We start from the raw sequence: 13,848 nt of genomic DNA, 5'->3' as shown, positions 1-13,848 counted from the left end.
TCAAATAGCTACTTACTTCATCACCACTTGACAGCACAATATTAATGCTAGGTAGCAACACATGGCTGTTTTGTAGGCTCTTAGCACCAAACAGGGAGAGGAATTTCATGGAACAGTTTTGAGAGTGTAGGCCTAGCTTATTAGCAAAGAAGTAGGGATGGAAAGTGTCTGGCAATTACAAAATAAAACAGAAATCAGAACCCTGGCTCTGCTATACCGAACACTGCTGACCCCTCTATTAGGCGCCACTGGACAGAGCTGTTCCATATTCTCATGGCAAGACTGACAGTTCCAGCACGGGCTGCACCAATTGGTATGGAGAACCAGGACCTGGGGGAGACAGACAACCCTGCTTCACGTTGTCACAGTCAGGGACCAGAGCCCACAGAAGGTGGCTGCATCTGGAGGTGATGCTAGTCTTTGATGGGGACCAAAAATTGGTGCTGTTCTCAGAAATAAAAGATCTACCACTAGCATCACTAATTAAGGAAGGGATCTTTAACCTTAACTGTTGTGTGCTGGAAAGTAGAGTTTTGATGAACCAGTTATATGCCCACAATTCAGAGTGTGTAACTCTATTAAAGTTATTCAAAAATGACCATACAAAACATGGGCGAATCATGCCTGGTGAAAACAACACGCGTGGAAACACATTAGTGAAGACAAACAACATACATACAGGTATGCACTTAGATAGGCTTTGTGCTTCCAGATTGCAAATACCTCAGCAAAATTTCTCTTTTTTTCCCCCTGATACAGAAAAAAATGGAATCTAGAAGGAGAATGAGAGAGAAAATATGTGCAAAATTCAGAAAATGAGAAGTGTGCATTAGAAATGGTTTAGCTTCACCCTTGACATAGCTGCTGATAGCCTGATATCATTCCCTGCCCCGTTCTCTTATCAAAACACTATCAGCCCCATCTTGACTGTTACAGCATCACCCTTCACATGCTGCTCTGCTCAACACCTATGCAATCAACGAAGAAAGCGGGTTTGAAATTAGTTCTTCTTACCGTTTTAACTATTCCACTCTGTCTACTGGAAGTCTTTTCACCATTTTCCTCAGGAACTGTCCCACCCTCATCTTCCGTGCTGTAACTTCTTGTCCTATTCTTCTCTTGCTTTTGCGTTTAACCTCCTGATCCCCTCCCATCCTCTCTCCCATGACAACTGGAGCGGACTTCCTCAAAAGTCCACCATGGTGTGTCCTTGCAAATCCCTCTTCAGGAGTCATTCCTACCACAGCAGCTGTGGGGATGCAATTAACACAACCTGGCTACATGCAGGGCAATGACAGAAAGTTACTGTTCTCAGTGATAGTCTTTTGATTTAGAATATCATCCTTTCCTTCCTGCAAGATGTTTGCCTGAAAAGGCTTTTATCCACCACCAAGATTTATTCATATCAAATCTGCTGTCTCAAAGCTGTAATGCAGTTATCCCCTATAGAGAAACACCACCTGATACACTGCGCCGTTATCCATGTACGAAAATAATTCTGTATGATACCCCAAAGCATTTCCCAAACTGGAAAGGGATGTTGCACCCCAGAGACTGACACCTTTACTAAAACATTTGTCTAGTCTACGCTTTAGCAGCTACGGGACACACTCCTCCTCAGCATAGTTTGCTGGATTTGCATCGGCTATAGGTTTTCCCTCTTATCCTTTCAGACTGCAGCAGATGGTGAAGTTCCTATACCAGAGTCTGTCAATAGAATTTTAAAAGGCATCTCATAACAACACATTGGAGCTGCACATCTAATCAGTGCTGCATCACCAAGAGGATCTTAAAAAGAGCTGGAGCACGCTTACAAAATTAGCACTGGCAGTTGCTACAGAAATGCCATCAAGGAGTCTTCTCAAAGACCACAGTTTGACGGGAGCTTGCCTCCCAAACTGCCAGCCAAATCACTCCTCTGTGTACAACCAACATTCTGCTGTCTAAGAGAAAAGGCATTTAATACTCTGTCTTGTGAGATATTGATCCAGCAAAATATCCGATAGAGATTTCAAGGGGCTACTTCTGGCTTTTTGGGGTTCATGGCTCAGCTCACGTAAAGCACAGTGGCCAAAACCAGAAATATTACTTCTGCCTAAGGCAGAGCATCCCAGACCTACCACCTGTTTTCATGGCTGGACCACTTCCATTCAACTGTTGACATAAGTTAGATATCAATACGACAAACAGTTAAAGAAAATACAGTTACTGAAAGTAGTCTGTTCTTTAAAGATTAATTCCTAAAAGCGAGTCTGTGAGTTTAGAAAGCTGCTCAGCCCAAGGGCTAATGCTGCCGATGGAAGGCCATCTGCGCCGGGCATTCCTGCAGGCACTAGCAGTGAGGAGGGGGCAAACTGCTCTGATTTAAAGGCAGCACTGTTTCCAGGTAATCCAGGAATGGTCCTGCAGCTGAATGCGGGGAGGAGGAGGTCTGCGTATGCCAATCTGACTGGAAGATCAATAATGTGAATAACACCTTTGTTTAACTGGAAACCTGCTTTACAATTTAGTTGAAACACTTTAGAAAGCTCCATCTCCAATCTCCAGTTTCTTGCTTCACTATAATAAGAACAAACTTCCTCGTTAACTTCTGTAGTGTCATATCAGTGCAACTTCACGTGCCAGGAGGGAAGCTGTCAGAATTTCTTAATGAGGCACTTTCCTTGCAAGCCCAGCTAAATCCTAGACTTCAATCATCTCTGTCGTCTTCATTTTCTCACAAGACACCAGAGACTTAATTCTTCCTTGATAGCAAAGACTGCATTTTTCTGATCCATAACTGGTCAAGCCAGTTATCATTATAGCTGCTAAGACTAATTCCCTCTACATTGGTGCTTTGATTTAAAGAAGAACTGTCAGACAACTAAAAGTTGACATTTTCCAGGCAGGAATTCATTCAAACTGTCACATTTCAGCTAAGATAAATTATCCAAACCACATTTTATAAAAAACATATAATAGATAGAAGTGGTAGCAAATGTAATTTCTTCGGAGGCATAGAAAAAAATATTCAGATAGCAATATCCACCAAAAATAGAGAAATAAAAAAAGATTACTTACAATCCTTATTCCTCAAGGTGAGCTGCCTATGTAAATATATATATTATACTGTGGATCTTCTGCACAGGTTGGAAGTAGACACCTCATTTTGTGTTGAGCGATGCCCACAGAGCATGTACAGCCCCCAGGGTCTCATTCAGGCCTCCAGCGGTGGGACCTGCAGATATCGGGAAAACGACTCAAAGGCTGATGGCAGAAATGGCAACAGCAATGATGAAAAGTCATTATCTACAGCTCTATATGTAGTATAGACAGATTTTCAGAGAACTGCAGACATAGGCGAGGGACCTGCCTTCTCCCAGCGGACACGGTGTCAGAGGGAGAAGTCCCCAAGATGTGGGGAGAGCAGCAACCACGCTCACGCTGGGGTGGCACCTGGCACACAGCGAGCAGCGCTGCCTGCGTCAGCACCAGACCCAAACGTGACAAACCCAGCCTGAAGTGCAGCCACGGGCTGGCTGGTCTCAGGGAGAAGCAGCCACATCTCCAGGCCCCAGAGATCTTCATCAGGTGTTCAAGGCTCTGTGTCTGAATCTGGTCCTCCTACAAGCCAGTCTTGTTCTTATTCGCTAAGGAAGGAAAACTAGAGAGAAATGCTCCACCAGTCTTTCTAGGTCTGGGGTTTTTCCTTTTGCTTTCTGCTTCTCCGTTTCAGAGAATTCAAACGCTTTTCTTACCAGATAATTGTGAGGCTTGTTAGGCACAAGGTCTGAAGTACAGCAAGCATCACGCCCTTCAGGAACAACATCCTTCACAGAGAGGGGCAACAAATGGCTGGGCAAAGTGACTGCCACAGAAAACACACTTCTGAAGCCCGCAGCACAAACTGGAGCTGTAAGGTGTGCAGGGGAAAAAGGAGCTGGTGGCCTGACTGGCAAGAAGAGGTGGAAAAACAGCTCAGGTGCAGCACAGCCTCCTCTGCTGCCACAGGCACCAAAGTAGGAAGGAATAAATTATTCTGCAAAAGGTGAGTGCCCACATGTGCAACAGCACAGAGCAGGAAACCAGGATAAAGCAATTAAAGGAAATAGGTGATATGCATGGAATCTGGAAAGTAGTTTGCATTTCCAGTGGCCTGTGCAGTGTTTGGCTCAGTGGGAGATGAATCTGTTCTCTTTAAATGAGTCTAAAATGATTAGGTGTTCAACTCGGCAGCCCAACACCGAGGTCAGTATGGCTCTCAGGACCCGACGGCTGGCATTTGGCACAAGCAGAGTAGCTACTTTTTACAGATGATGCGAGGGAGAGCCATAGGTATTTGCTTGTGAAAGTAAAAAAAAAAAAAAAAAAAATCATGGAAAAAGGGGCTTCATGTGCTGCTCAGTCAAGGTACTTTTATTGGAACAAAGTCAATCTATAGATTTATGGCCACTTTACTGCTGTTGAAAATAAACTCTAGTCCCACAAGCTGGGGTTATCAATGCATCTCATTATAACAGATTTGTGCACGACTGACCGGATTTCTTCTTGAACTACTGGGATTCTTATTTGAATTCAGCCTGTAACAGAAAAAAAGTCCCATAAGATGGTTGTAAATCCTCAATGAAATAAACTCAGCGTATCTATGGGCTTTTTAATCAAGTTGATGGCTTTTCTTCGGCTGCTCAGTGTTATCCCTATATGCCCCCAAATCTTTCAAAGTAATTCTGACATGGATTAGGACCACGCAAACCAATTGTCCCTCATTACTATAGCAAATGGTTTTGATTTTGAGGCAGTAAATCTGGATGGTGTGGATCAGATGTTCTTACCATGAATGAAGTGATAACCTCGTGAGTGGTGTCAGGACTCGGGATCTGGGGACTTTGCCGCCAAAAGCCTTAGTGCACACAAGCAGCTGCAGCATTCCTAGACAGCCCAGCATGTGGCAGAGAAGGGAATTCTCCGGGGTTTGGCAATCCCTGTGTTCTAAAGCTTGTGCTGATGTCTCTGTCTTGCGAAGCATCTAGAATCAGGCACAATTCTATGCGAGGGCCGACATGAAGGCTGATTAGCTCCTAATCCCCAGCAGCGGAGGCAGGCTTCTCCTTTCGGGGCGCGGTGTGCCTTTCACACCCCGAAGGCACCCCCTGATCCACGCCACACTTTCACATCAAAGCTTGTGCCTGGGTGGCAGCGTCCCAAGGAATCTCACGCTACTTCTCCCGCACCTTCAGTGACTTCTCCGCCTGCACTGCAGCTCACTCTTCGCTCTCCCCGATCTGGCTCAGCCTTTGGTGCCTGTGACCATAATTCTCATCCCCTGCGTCAACATCAGGCAGCACTAGATCAGAGAAGCCATGCTGATGTAAAACACACAGGAGGAAGAGGTCCTGTGCTTTTTGCTGGCTCCCTTGTGCTGTGCCACTTGCCTTTCACATTTGGCACACATGGAAACACTCATCTACAGTAAATCTCTAGTGTTCCCCTCTCAATAAAATAACTGTTTGAAAGACAGCTTGTTTAAAGGTAAGCATACCTATACTAGATTGATAAATGCTGCCGAGCTTTGACTCGTGAAGAGGGCCCTCCTCATCCAGGCTGTTCACCTACAGAGCCAGCCAAGGAACCAAGGCACAACAATCAATCTATTTCAATAACCAAATGAAAAGCAAAACCCAGCTTTACTATGCAGTATCACTCTATCTAATCTAAACATTTAAAATCATATTTAGTTAATAAGATTAAAAAAAACCTAAAAAATTAATCTACTTTGAAATGGACCCACCAGCAAAAAGCCAAAGACTTTGTTTAAAAAAGAAGACAAAAAAAGATTTTCTGCATTTCCTCCTGTCTTTGCAGATGAAGCTATTCACTACATGAAAATTAAATACAAGAATATTTTCTTTTTCTTCCCCTTTTTTTTAATTTCGCCAAAACAACTTTGTCTTGCTCTAGCTGACATCCAAAGACATATAAACAAAACATGCTACATAAAATATCTTGGGGAGAAGCAAATTGGCCTTCTAACATTAGCAGACTTCCATTTTGTCGGTATTACCATGACACATGACATCATCTTGCCATCAGCATCCCTTACCATTAGGGATACAGCTTCTACTGACAGCTACTGTATATTAGGGGCAGGGGAATCCCCAACTGTTCTGTCACTGACCACCTTGTAAACAGGCTCGTCAGATAACTCAGGTTGGAAGAGCCCTCAGGAGGTCTCCCAGTCCAACCTCCTGCTCAAAGTGTGATGAGAATCTCTGAGGCATTGCTGGTATCGCCAGTCAGTATATGAACCCTTCTTCAGTTACCCTACATGTATTTAGTTACTCACAAGCAGTGCTGAAGTGTAGCTGCCATTGCCATCTGGTATTTATTAGCAGGAATTATTTCTGAAGGACTATTGCAGCGAATGGGGCTCTCACAGGCTTCCTGGGCAACAAAGGTCTTAGCAAAGTCTTAACCAACAAAGGTTAGCAAAAAAAACCCAGGAACTTGTTTTTCTTCATAGATTTCCAGCTGTCCTTTGGCTTTTTTGGTTTGCCCAGAGGCAAAGGTTTGTCTTGCTTTGTCCTTTGCTTTCCGGAGCTTTCCCATCCTGCTTTTGAAGCTCTAGGCCACAGAACACCCCTTGCGTGGAGCTCTGCCACGGCTTTGTGACAAATGCACCAAAAAATTGCACACTCGCCACAAGCGGCCACCTCCCCAGCAGCCAGCTCATAACCAGGTCTTAACAAGCCAGCAGGGGAAGGGCGCAGCAGCTTGCGTGGTGTGAACAGTAAAGTGATGCCGCAGAGCGGTGGTCCATCGCGACACCAGCTGGGCATTGCCCACTGTCCAGCCCACGGACACAGCCACGGGTGGCCCACCAGGCTGCCAATGTTGGGATGAGCAGCTACACGCATGGGCAGTCCCGCGGCAGTCAGGGCGGCTCTGAGCTTCAAAACATCGTCGAGGTCCACAGCCTAGATCCAGCTATGGTGGAAGAAACAGGCAAGGACTTACCAGAAGAGCCTGAAGCAGTGAGTGGGGCTTTTACATTCAAACTGCTATTTGTAAGGCTACTCCCTACCGTTCCACAAGATGCACAGGAGGGTCAGTAACAGAAAACCTCTTTTCCCCACTGTCTCAGCAGCACTATGTTTCTAAAAATGCTGCTCAGTCCTCTTGCTTTTCAGGATCACCATCCATCATCACCATCGAATAGTGCAATGAACAGACTGAGATGATGGGGGACAGAACTTTTCAGATTTTTTTTTTTTTTTTTTAATCAGATCAGCCGGTTGATTTTCCAAATTAATTTAACAGTTCAGCCATTAATTACTAAAGAAGGAGTTGATTTTGATGGGACCAGACTGCAGAGCCTTCTGGCAACTCTTGTTATCAGTTCAGTGCTACTGCTAAGGGGGTTACCTATATTGTAAGCTTGAGCAGCGATCTGTGGGCTGATCAACCAGGGGACAGCACTTGAATGGTAGATTTTTTAAAAATTTTTTTTTAGCAATAGAATCCACCCAAAAAGATGATATAAAGGCCTTTTCTTTTCGTATTTAGAAATCAGAAACAACATAAACACAGAAATAAAGTTAGCTTATGTATCTGATCATGGTAAAACCCCCAACTCTTTAGGTTTTAATCGGTGGGGTAACTTTTTTTACATACTGGCTCAAGAGGAAGTCTTTTGTCCAACATAGATACAGGTAATAAGGGGAATTTTAAGTAGTTTTTTCAAGTTCAAGTCACTGGCTGACCAAGCAAAATCCAATGAATGAACAAAAGTTATGGAACAGAAACAAGAATTGGAACAAAATGGGTAGTGGACTGCTATGGTGTGCTGTGGGTAAGGTTTCTGCAACAAGTAACTATTGCAGAAGAAAAAAATGCCCTTTTTATGATGACTTCCACTTGAGAATGATATGTGTTTAGATACGTGACTGCATCTTAACAACTTACAGGAGTTTTTTCTCCCCAGTTCCTTTGCATAAAACTTTTCTTTAAGAAATAAAATGAATTTGAAGGATATCATAAATGAAAATGTCTCCATAGGTACAGACATACTTACAACACGAATGGAAGGAGCATGGACTGGAAAATAGGAGAGTATGTTCAGAAATTTCACATACCAGGGACCAGGCACCACCACCATTTCCTATGGTAGTGAATGTCTTTCACATATGTCCTGTCCAACCCTAGGATCAAAGTTAGACTATCTTGGTCCTCAGTTTCCCTGATAATGAAACAGATTATGAGATATAAACAGAGCAGATAATGAAAATAAAAGACAGCTTCTGAGAATAAAAATTCCATTAAAAATTTGCAGCCTCTCTGAGACAAGAAGAACAAAATTCATATAGTCTAACACAATACAGAGAAAAACTAAGATCTCAAATATAACTGTAACACCATCTAAAGATTCAATGACCATCCCACACCAACAGAATTTAATAGACGGACATGTTTCATGCCACCTTGTTTTAGGGATGGAATCATGTGGCCTGTCACCTGCACAAGTCTATTTCAATTGGAAAAAAATGTTTTTTAAAATCGTAGGAACCATATATTTAACCGTCAAGAACAGAGGAAAATATCCTAGCCAGGCAATGCATCCCCTAGAGAGAATCCCTGAGCCAACCTTGCTTTTATTATTATAGTAGGACCTTTTATATCAGTGTGGAGGTGGAGAGAGGAGAGAAGGAGGGTTGGTTTAACATTTCCCCTCTGGCGTTGCTGTTCAAAGGCATGAGTCCAAGCAACGTACACACAGCAACAGCATCCACTTACACTACACCCATCACTGAATGCAGAGTCGTCATCGTTCTCGGGGCTGTAATTGCACTTCCTTAGAAATGCCAAGTAAGCAGGTCACTAAAATATCCTGTATCATGCAGTGCCTAACCGGGAAATGGGCTTTGACCTGCTGTTTTCTGTTTCTTAATATTTGGGGATTTGAAAGTTCAGCCTCAAGCACACATTCATCTGTGGCAGTTCAGCTGTCACTCATAATACAAATCAAAAGATGATGGATGGCAGAACCTGCCCAGAAGTTCAATCCCTGCTAGGGTCATCCTGTCCGTACTGGCCACTTTTCCACACTAACCACATCGTTTCATTGGCTTACCTCACCATAAGCATTTTTTACACATAAAAACACATATGTAGATGTGTATAAAATGTTCATCTACCAACTTTAAAATTTCTCTGGTCTAAAGTTTTTCAGCTGGCAGATTTGTTTATGCACACTGTGTCTTCTGACATTATGTTTCCCACTGCCACATGAAAACAGGAAAAAAAAATAAAAATCAGAGTATCCTTACGTTCATCCTGTACTGTAACGCTTGTGTTTCTGTAGATGAAGCTACAAAGCCTGTATGTAGAAGAAGAGCTGGATGAATTTTAAATGGATGAATATTTTAAAATATATTTGTGAAAATATACTGATTAAGTTTTCCCTGAATAGATTTCAGTTGCACTTTTGTGCAGCCTCTGTACACTTATTTCATGCAAACATGTTGATAGGAAAATTTACTGGCAGGAATGCCTGTAGAAATGGTACATTTTACAAAAACATTTACAGTAAGCACATTTTCTATATATAAGTACAACTATTCACATAAACTTGACTCCTCCAGCAAGAGAAACAGAAATGTGACTGAATACATACCCAGTCGAAACAGCTCGTGTTTAACTTGCAGTAGCAAAGACTAGCAATAGCATGCTCACAGCCAAACTAGGGATAATGAATTATTATTAAAGAGATTAAACAAATAATTGCAGAATTGCCACTACAGTCTGCAGACATATTAACTCACAGGCTATTTTCAAACAGAAAGGAAACTGTCAAATGAAATGGGTCATTATGTGAAATTCATCCAGCTCAGCCTTGTGGATTAAATATCCGGCACCACGTGCACAATTTTCTGAAGGTTCCAAAGACCAGAATCTGGAAGGGCTGATGTACTTCCCTACCAGTGAACGGTTCCTCGGCAGTAGCTCATCTATGCAAAACCCTGTCCATAGAATGGTTTGTGTTTTCCTTCCATGGTAGCTCAAGTGTGTCTCAGTATTCTTTCACCATAAATTATATTGCGATTATTTCAATCCTTCCAGTTGACAACTGACTTGATCTCGAACATATTCACCTCCGTTGGCTCAGTAATGCTGGCCTTGTTATTGATCCTCTTCTTGGCAGTTGTGGTTTCAGTCATCACTGCCAATAAATGGGCGACTCAAGGGACCTACAGCCCCAGCCGGCAGGAGAAGGAGGGATCCCGGGTGGAGATGTGGAACATGGTGCAGCCACCACCGATGGAAAGACTGATTTAGAAGAAAGCACTCCATCCTGGAAGATGGCTGAAAGGAGACAGTGTACATATGTTAGATATATTAATTTCTGTTCTGATACCAGGAATACTTGTTAGAAAGATTACAATGACTTTGGGCTTTCAATATTTTCACTGTTTTTCTTTTAAATTCAGCAACACTAAAATTCTCTTAGCATTTAAGTGAACGAATGCCATTCATCATCGCTTTGGGCCAACCTGTCCAAGGACAACTTTATTTGCACGGCAAACTCCAGCCTTGATAACCAGCAGTAGGCATCACAGAGAGTAGTGACTCCTGGGATATATGTAAGTGCCTGTCTCGGATGCAACATGAATAACAGCTTCTCATTTGGGCTTTCTTTTGACTGTCTAGCAACCACTGCTGCAGAAGATGATGCAGGCAAATCAAATAAGCCTGTACAATAAAGACATTGCAATTCTGTTATCAAAGGGTTTAGTACTAGAGCTGTGTCTCAGCATATCTACTTTCCTCTGTTAATCAGGGATTAAAAGCAAGCTGTGCAAAAACTCTCCAAAATAAATTCTTCAGACTTAACTGGTTTTCTTTCCTCCAGTTCTCGCATTTTACCTGCTGCCCCTCCACCTTCCACTGAAAAGAATTTCAGTTTCCACAAAAGCACGTATTTATCTGAGTACGAAAGAATATATATATATATATTGCCTAAGATATCCAGTGGGCACAATCTGACCTCTTAGGATACAGGGAATCTAAACATCCTAAACAAATTCTGTGCATCCACGCTACTGCTGTTTTCTTATTACAATATTACCTGATGGTCCATTTTTGAAAACCATTGCTTCTTACATTGCAAACATTTATCAGCTGCCAAAAAGCACACTCAAAAAAGTTTCCTAAAGCTCATGGAAAATACCAAGAAAGAGGCAGAAGTGGCCTACAGGTAAAGCACTGGCTTGGAAATAATTACAACAGACTTTGTGCTTCTCCTGGAGCTCAGACTTCTCATATAATCAAGGGCAAATAAATTTTTATGCCTCAGTTTTCCTCTCTTAAAACAGGGATAATCCCATTTAACTACCTCATAAACCTCAGCAGAAAAAGGATCACAACTGTTGAAAAAGAAACAAACACATAAAATGTAATGGAATAACAGGAGAAGTTTGGAAGAAATCCTGTAATGAAACAGACATTTGAAAATCTTCAAGAGATTTAATGATCATTCTTATAGTAGTAAAGGATGTGCCAAAAATACACCCAGGTCAAAGGGGTTTCTTGAAATGTAGAGGCAAATTTTAGCAGTAACTCATCCAGTTAATTTTCACATGTAGTCAAGAAATTAAAGCAGAAACATTGCTCCCACACAAACTGAATGCACAATAAAGAGGCAACCGAGTGGAGAGTCCATGATGGCATTTTTCTTCCTGCAGTTCCACTTACATGTTCCCACAGCTGTGAGACACTCCAGATAGGTGCATCAAACCCCAGATGGTTCTTCCAGGAGTTGCATAATAGAGCACGCACACGCAGTATCCAAGAGTTTAACTCATCTTTTTAATTAATGATCAATTCATAATTCATTTTGAATGAACCCCTTAAGGGATTACTGAAGATCAGTGTCACTCATTTATTTTTGTATTAGATGATTAGCAGTAACTATGATAGGAAGCACATTTTGGATTTTTTGCAGTCCTCACCAATATCTTTCAAAACAAGGCACTACAGAAAATGTAAGTGGATGGCAGGATTCAAGCTGAGTTAAAAGAGCAGAATGTAGTCACAGCGAAAATGCACAACAGATTTTATTCCAGCCCAATTTACAGCTTCAGTACTGACGCTTATTATTGTGAAAGCAATCGCTGTCGTACAGCTGCAGTGTAAATCCAGAGAATTCAAACGGCAACTAAGGAAATAATGGAAAAATAAGTTACCACGAATATGATGGGAGATAAGACATAGCAGAGATTCAGGGTAGATATTTTCAAATCATGTCATTATGTAATACAGAAGTAATAGGTTTTAATTGAAACTCTTGGTTTAGCCCAGTATTTGCCCTGTGAGACACTGCTAAGGCATAATAAAGAATACCATAAGGTTTGTTAGGTGTGATCGTTTCTAGAAAGTTACATAAATATTGGAAAAAAGAAGAAATTGGCTCAAAGAGTGCACAGTTTGAGGTAGCAAATGTTTAGCAAATGAGATAGCAAAGAACAGCACATGAGGACGAGAGACCACAAGTGAAGCAGGAGTGATTTGTGCAGGTTCTTGCACGCAGTGCTTTAACCTCGGCCAAAAAAGCTGTGAGACCCCCAAAAGCAAGGCCATCGCTGCCTAGAAAGTGGCAAAGCAGGCAAGGACACAGGAATCTGTGATAACAAGAGGGTGGGCAATAAATCAATGGAGAAGAAGAGCTGTCAGGCTGCAGGCTGGGGAGGGTTTGAGGACAGAGAACTCTTGAAAACCAGGGCGAATCTAGAAGCACAAACTGGGCACAAGCAGGAGCAGCAGCAGCATTGAACTAGTAAAGCAGATGCAAAGAAGATGCTTCCACACCTGCTTTGTGTTCTTGGATTTCTGGTCAATGAGCTAAAAGGAGCAATAAAATTGACGGAGATCGCAATGAATAGCAGAGATGGAGAAAGAAAACCAGAAATTAGTTCATAGCAGAAACAGCAGTAGAATGGCTATAATAAGGATCCAGCTTTGATGTTTGCCCTTCTTTAAGCAGCAGGTTGGACTAGATGACATCAGCAGGTCCCTTCCAGTCTGAATTATTACATGATTCAAAGAACAAGGACAAAAGAAAGCAAGCAGCTGAAGATAGAGGCAGTTTGCATGCAGAACTAGAAGGAAAGCATTATTGTTAATGGTGAGAGACAGAGCAAGCCAGTGCCTGGAAAGGAATTCTGCTCTCAGTGGTTTGACCTGGATGAAACTGGGGGGGCAGTAGAAGACCGGTCTCTACAGAGGTAATAAAATATCCGAGAAAGTGTTGCCACACAGAGAATCTATAGGGCTGAGCAAGATACCCAGGACCATGTGCAGGGGAAGGAGAGGCAGAGCAGATGAAAGCCTGTAAATTTTCATGCAGACCAAAGACAGCTCTGGAAGAATATGCACCTAAAGAATTAAAAAGACACCCATAAAAGCACAACAAAGGGAAGATCTCACAGTGGGGTATGAGTGTGGCTTGTGGAAGGTAAGTCAAGGAGACAGAAGGCAGGGGAAAAACCTTTAAACTAGGATTAAACTGTGATTGCTGTCAGTCTCAGTGGAGAGGAAAGGATAAAAATAAGAGAAATGTGAAATGGCAGAAATTCGTGCAGAAGTGAGAGAAGAAAAGGAAATGAAAGTGGATGGCACTTGAGGAAGGTGGAGGCAAAAGCTGGACTGCAGCAAGGGGAAGTTGGGCTTTCAGAGCAGCGAGGCCATAGGAAAAGGAGGGAGGAGGATGGTGAGTCAGGAGTGAGAATTACCTACCAAAGCAGATCTGTGTAAGATGAGTTAGAGGGAGCACGTTTTGTTGCAAGTAGGGAGAAAATGTGGACTATTCAAAACTCT

At 42.4% G+C, this 13,848-nt stretch overlaps 1 protein-coding gene across 2 annotated transcripts in view; it reads left to right on the top strand.

Annotated features, from left to right (window-relative positions):
• The window catches only part of CRB1 (crumbs cell polarity complex component 1), a 112,269-nt gene extending 98,421 nt beyond the window's left edge, over positions 1–13,848 (top strand). Inside the window, exon 12 of one of the 2 annotated variants that reach the window (XM_027793355.2) lies at positions 10,178–13,848. In XM_027793355.2, the coding sequence (XP_027649156.1) occupies positions 10,178–10,306 (129 nt within the window). In that variant the 3' untranslated portion in view covers positions 10,307–13,848. Of the gene's footprint in view, positions 1–10,095 lie in introns of both variants that reach the window. The other variant, XM_027793354.2, reaches the window with a different exon arrangement.

This window comes from Falco peregrinus, chromosome 10 (assembly GCF_023634155.1).
Source record: "Falco peregrinus isolate bFalPer1 chromosome 10, bFalPer1.pri, whole genome shotgun sequence".
Lineage (NCBI taxonomy): Eukaryota > Metazoa > Chordata > Aves > Falconiformes > Falconidae > Falco > Falco peregrinus.
This window is presented reverse-complemented; position numbering and strand designations above follow the sequence as displayed.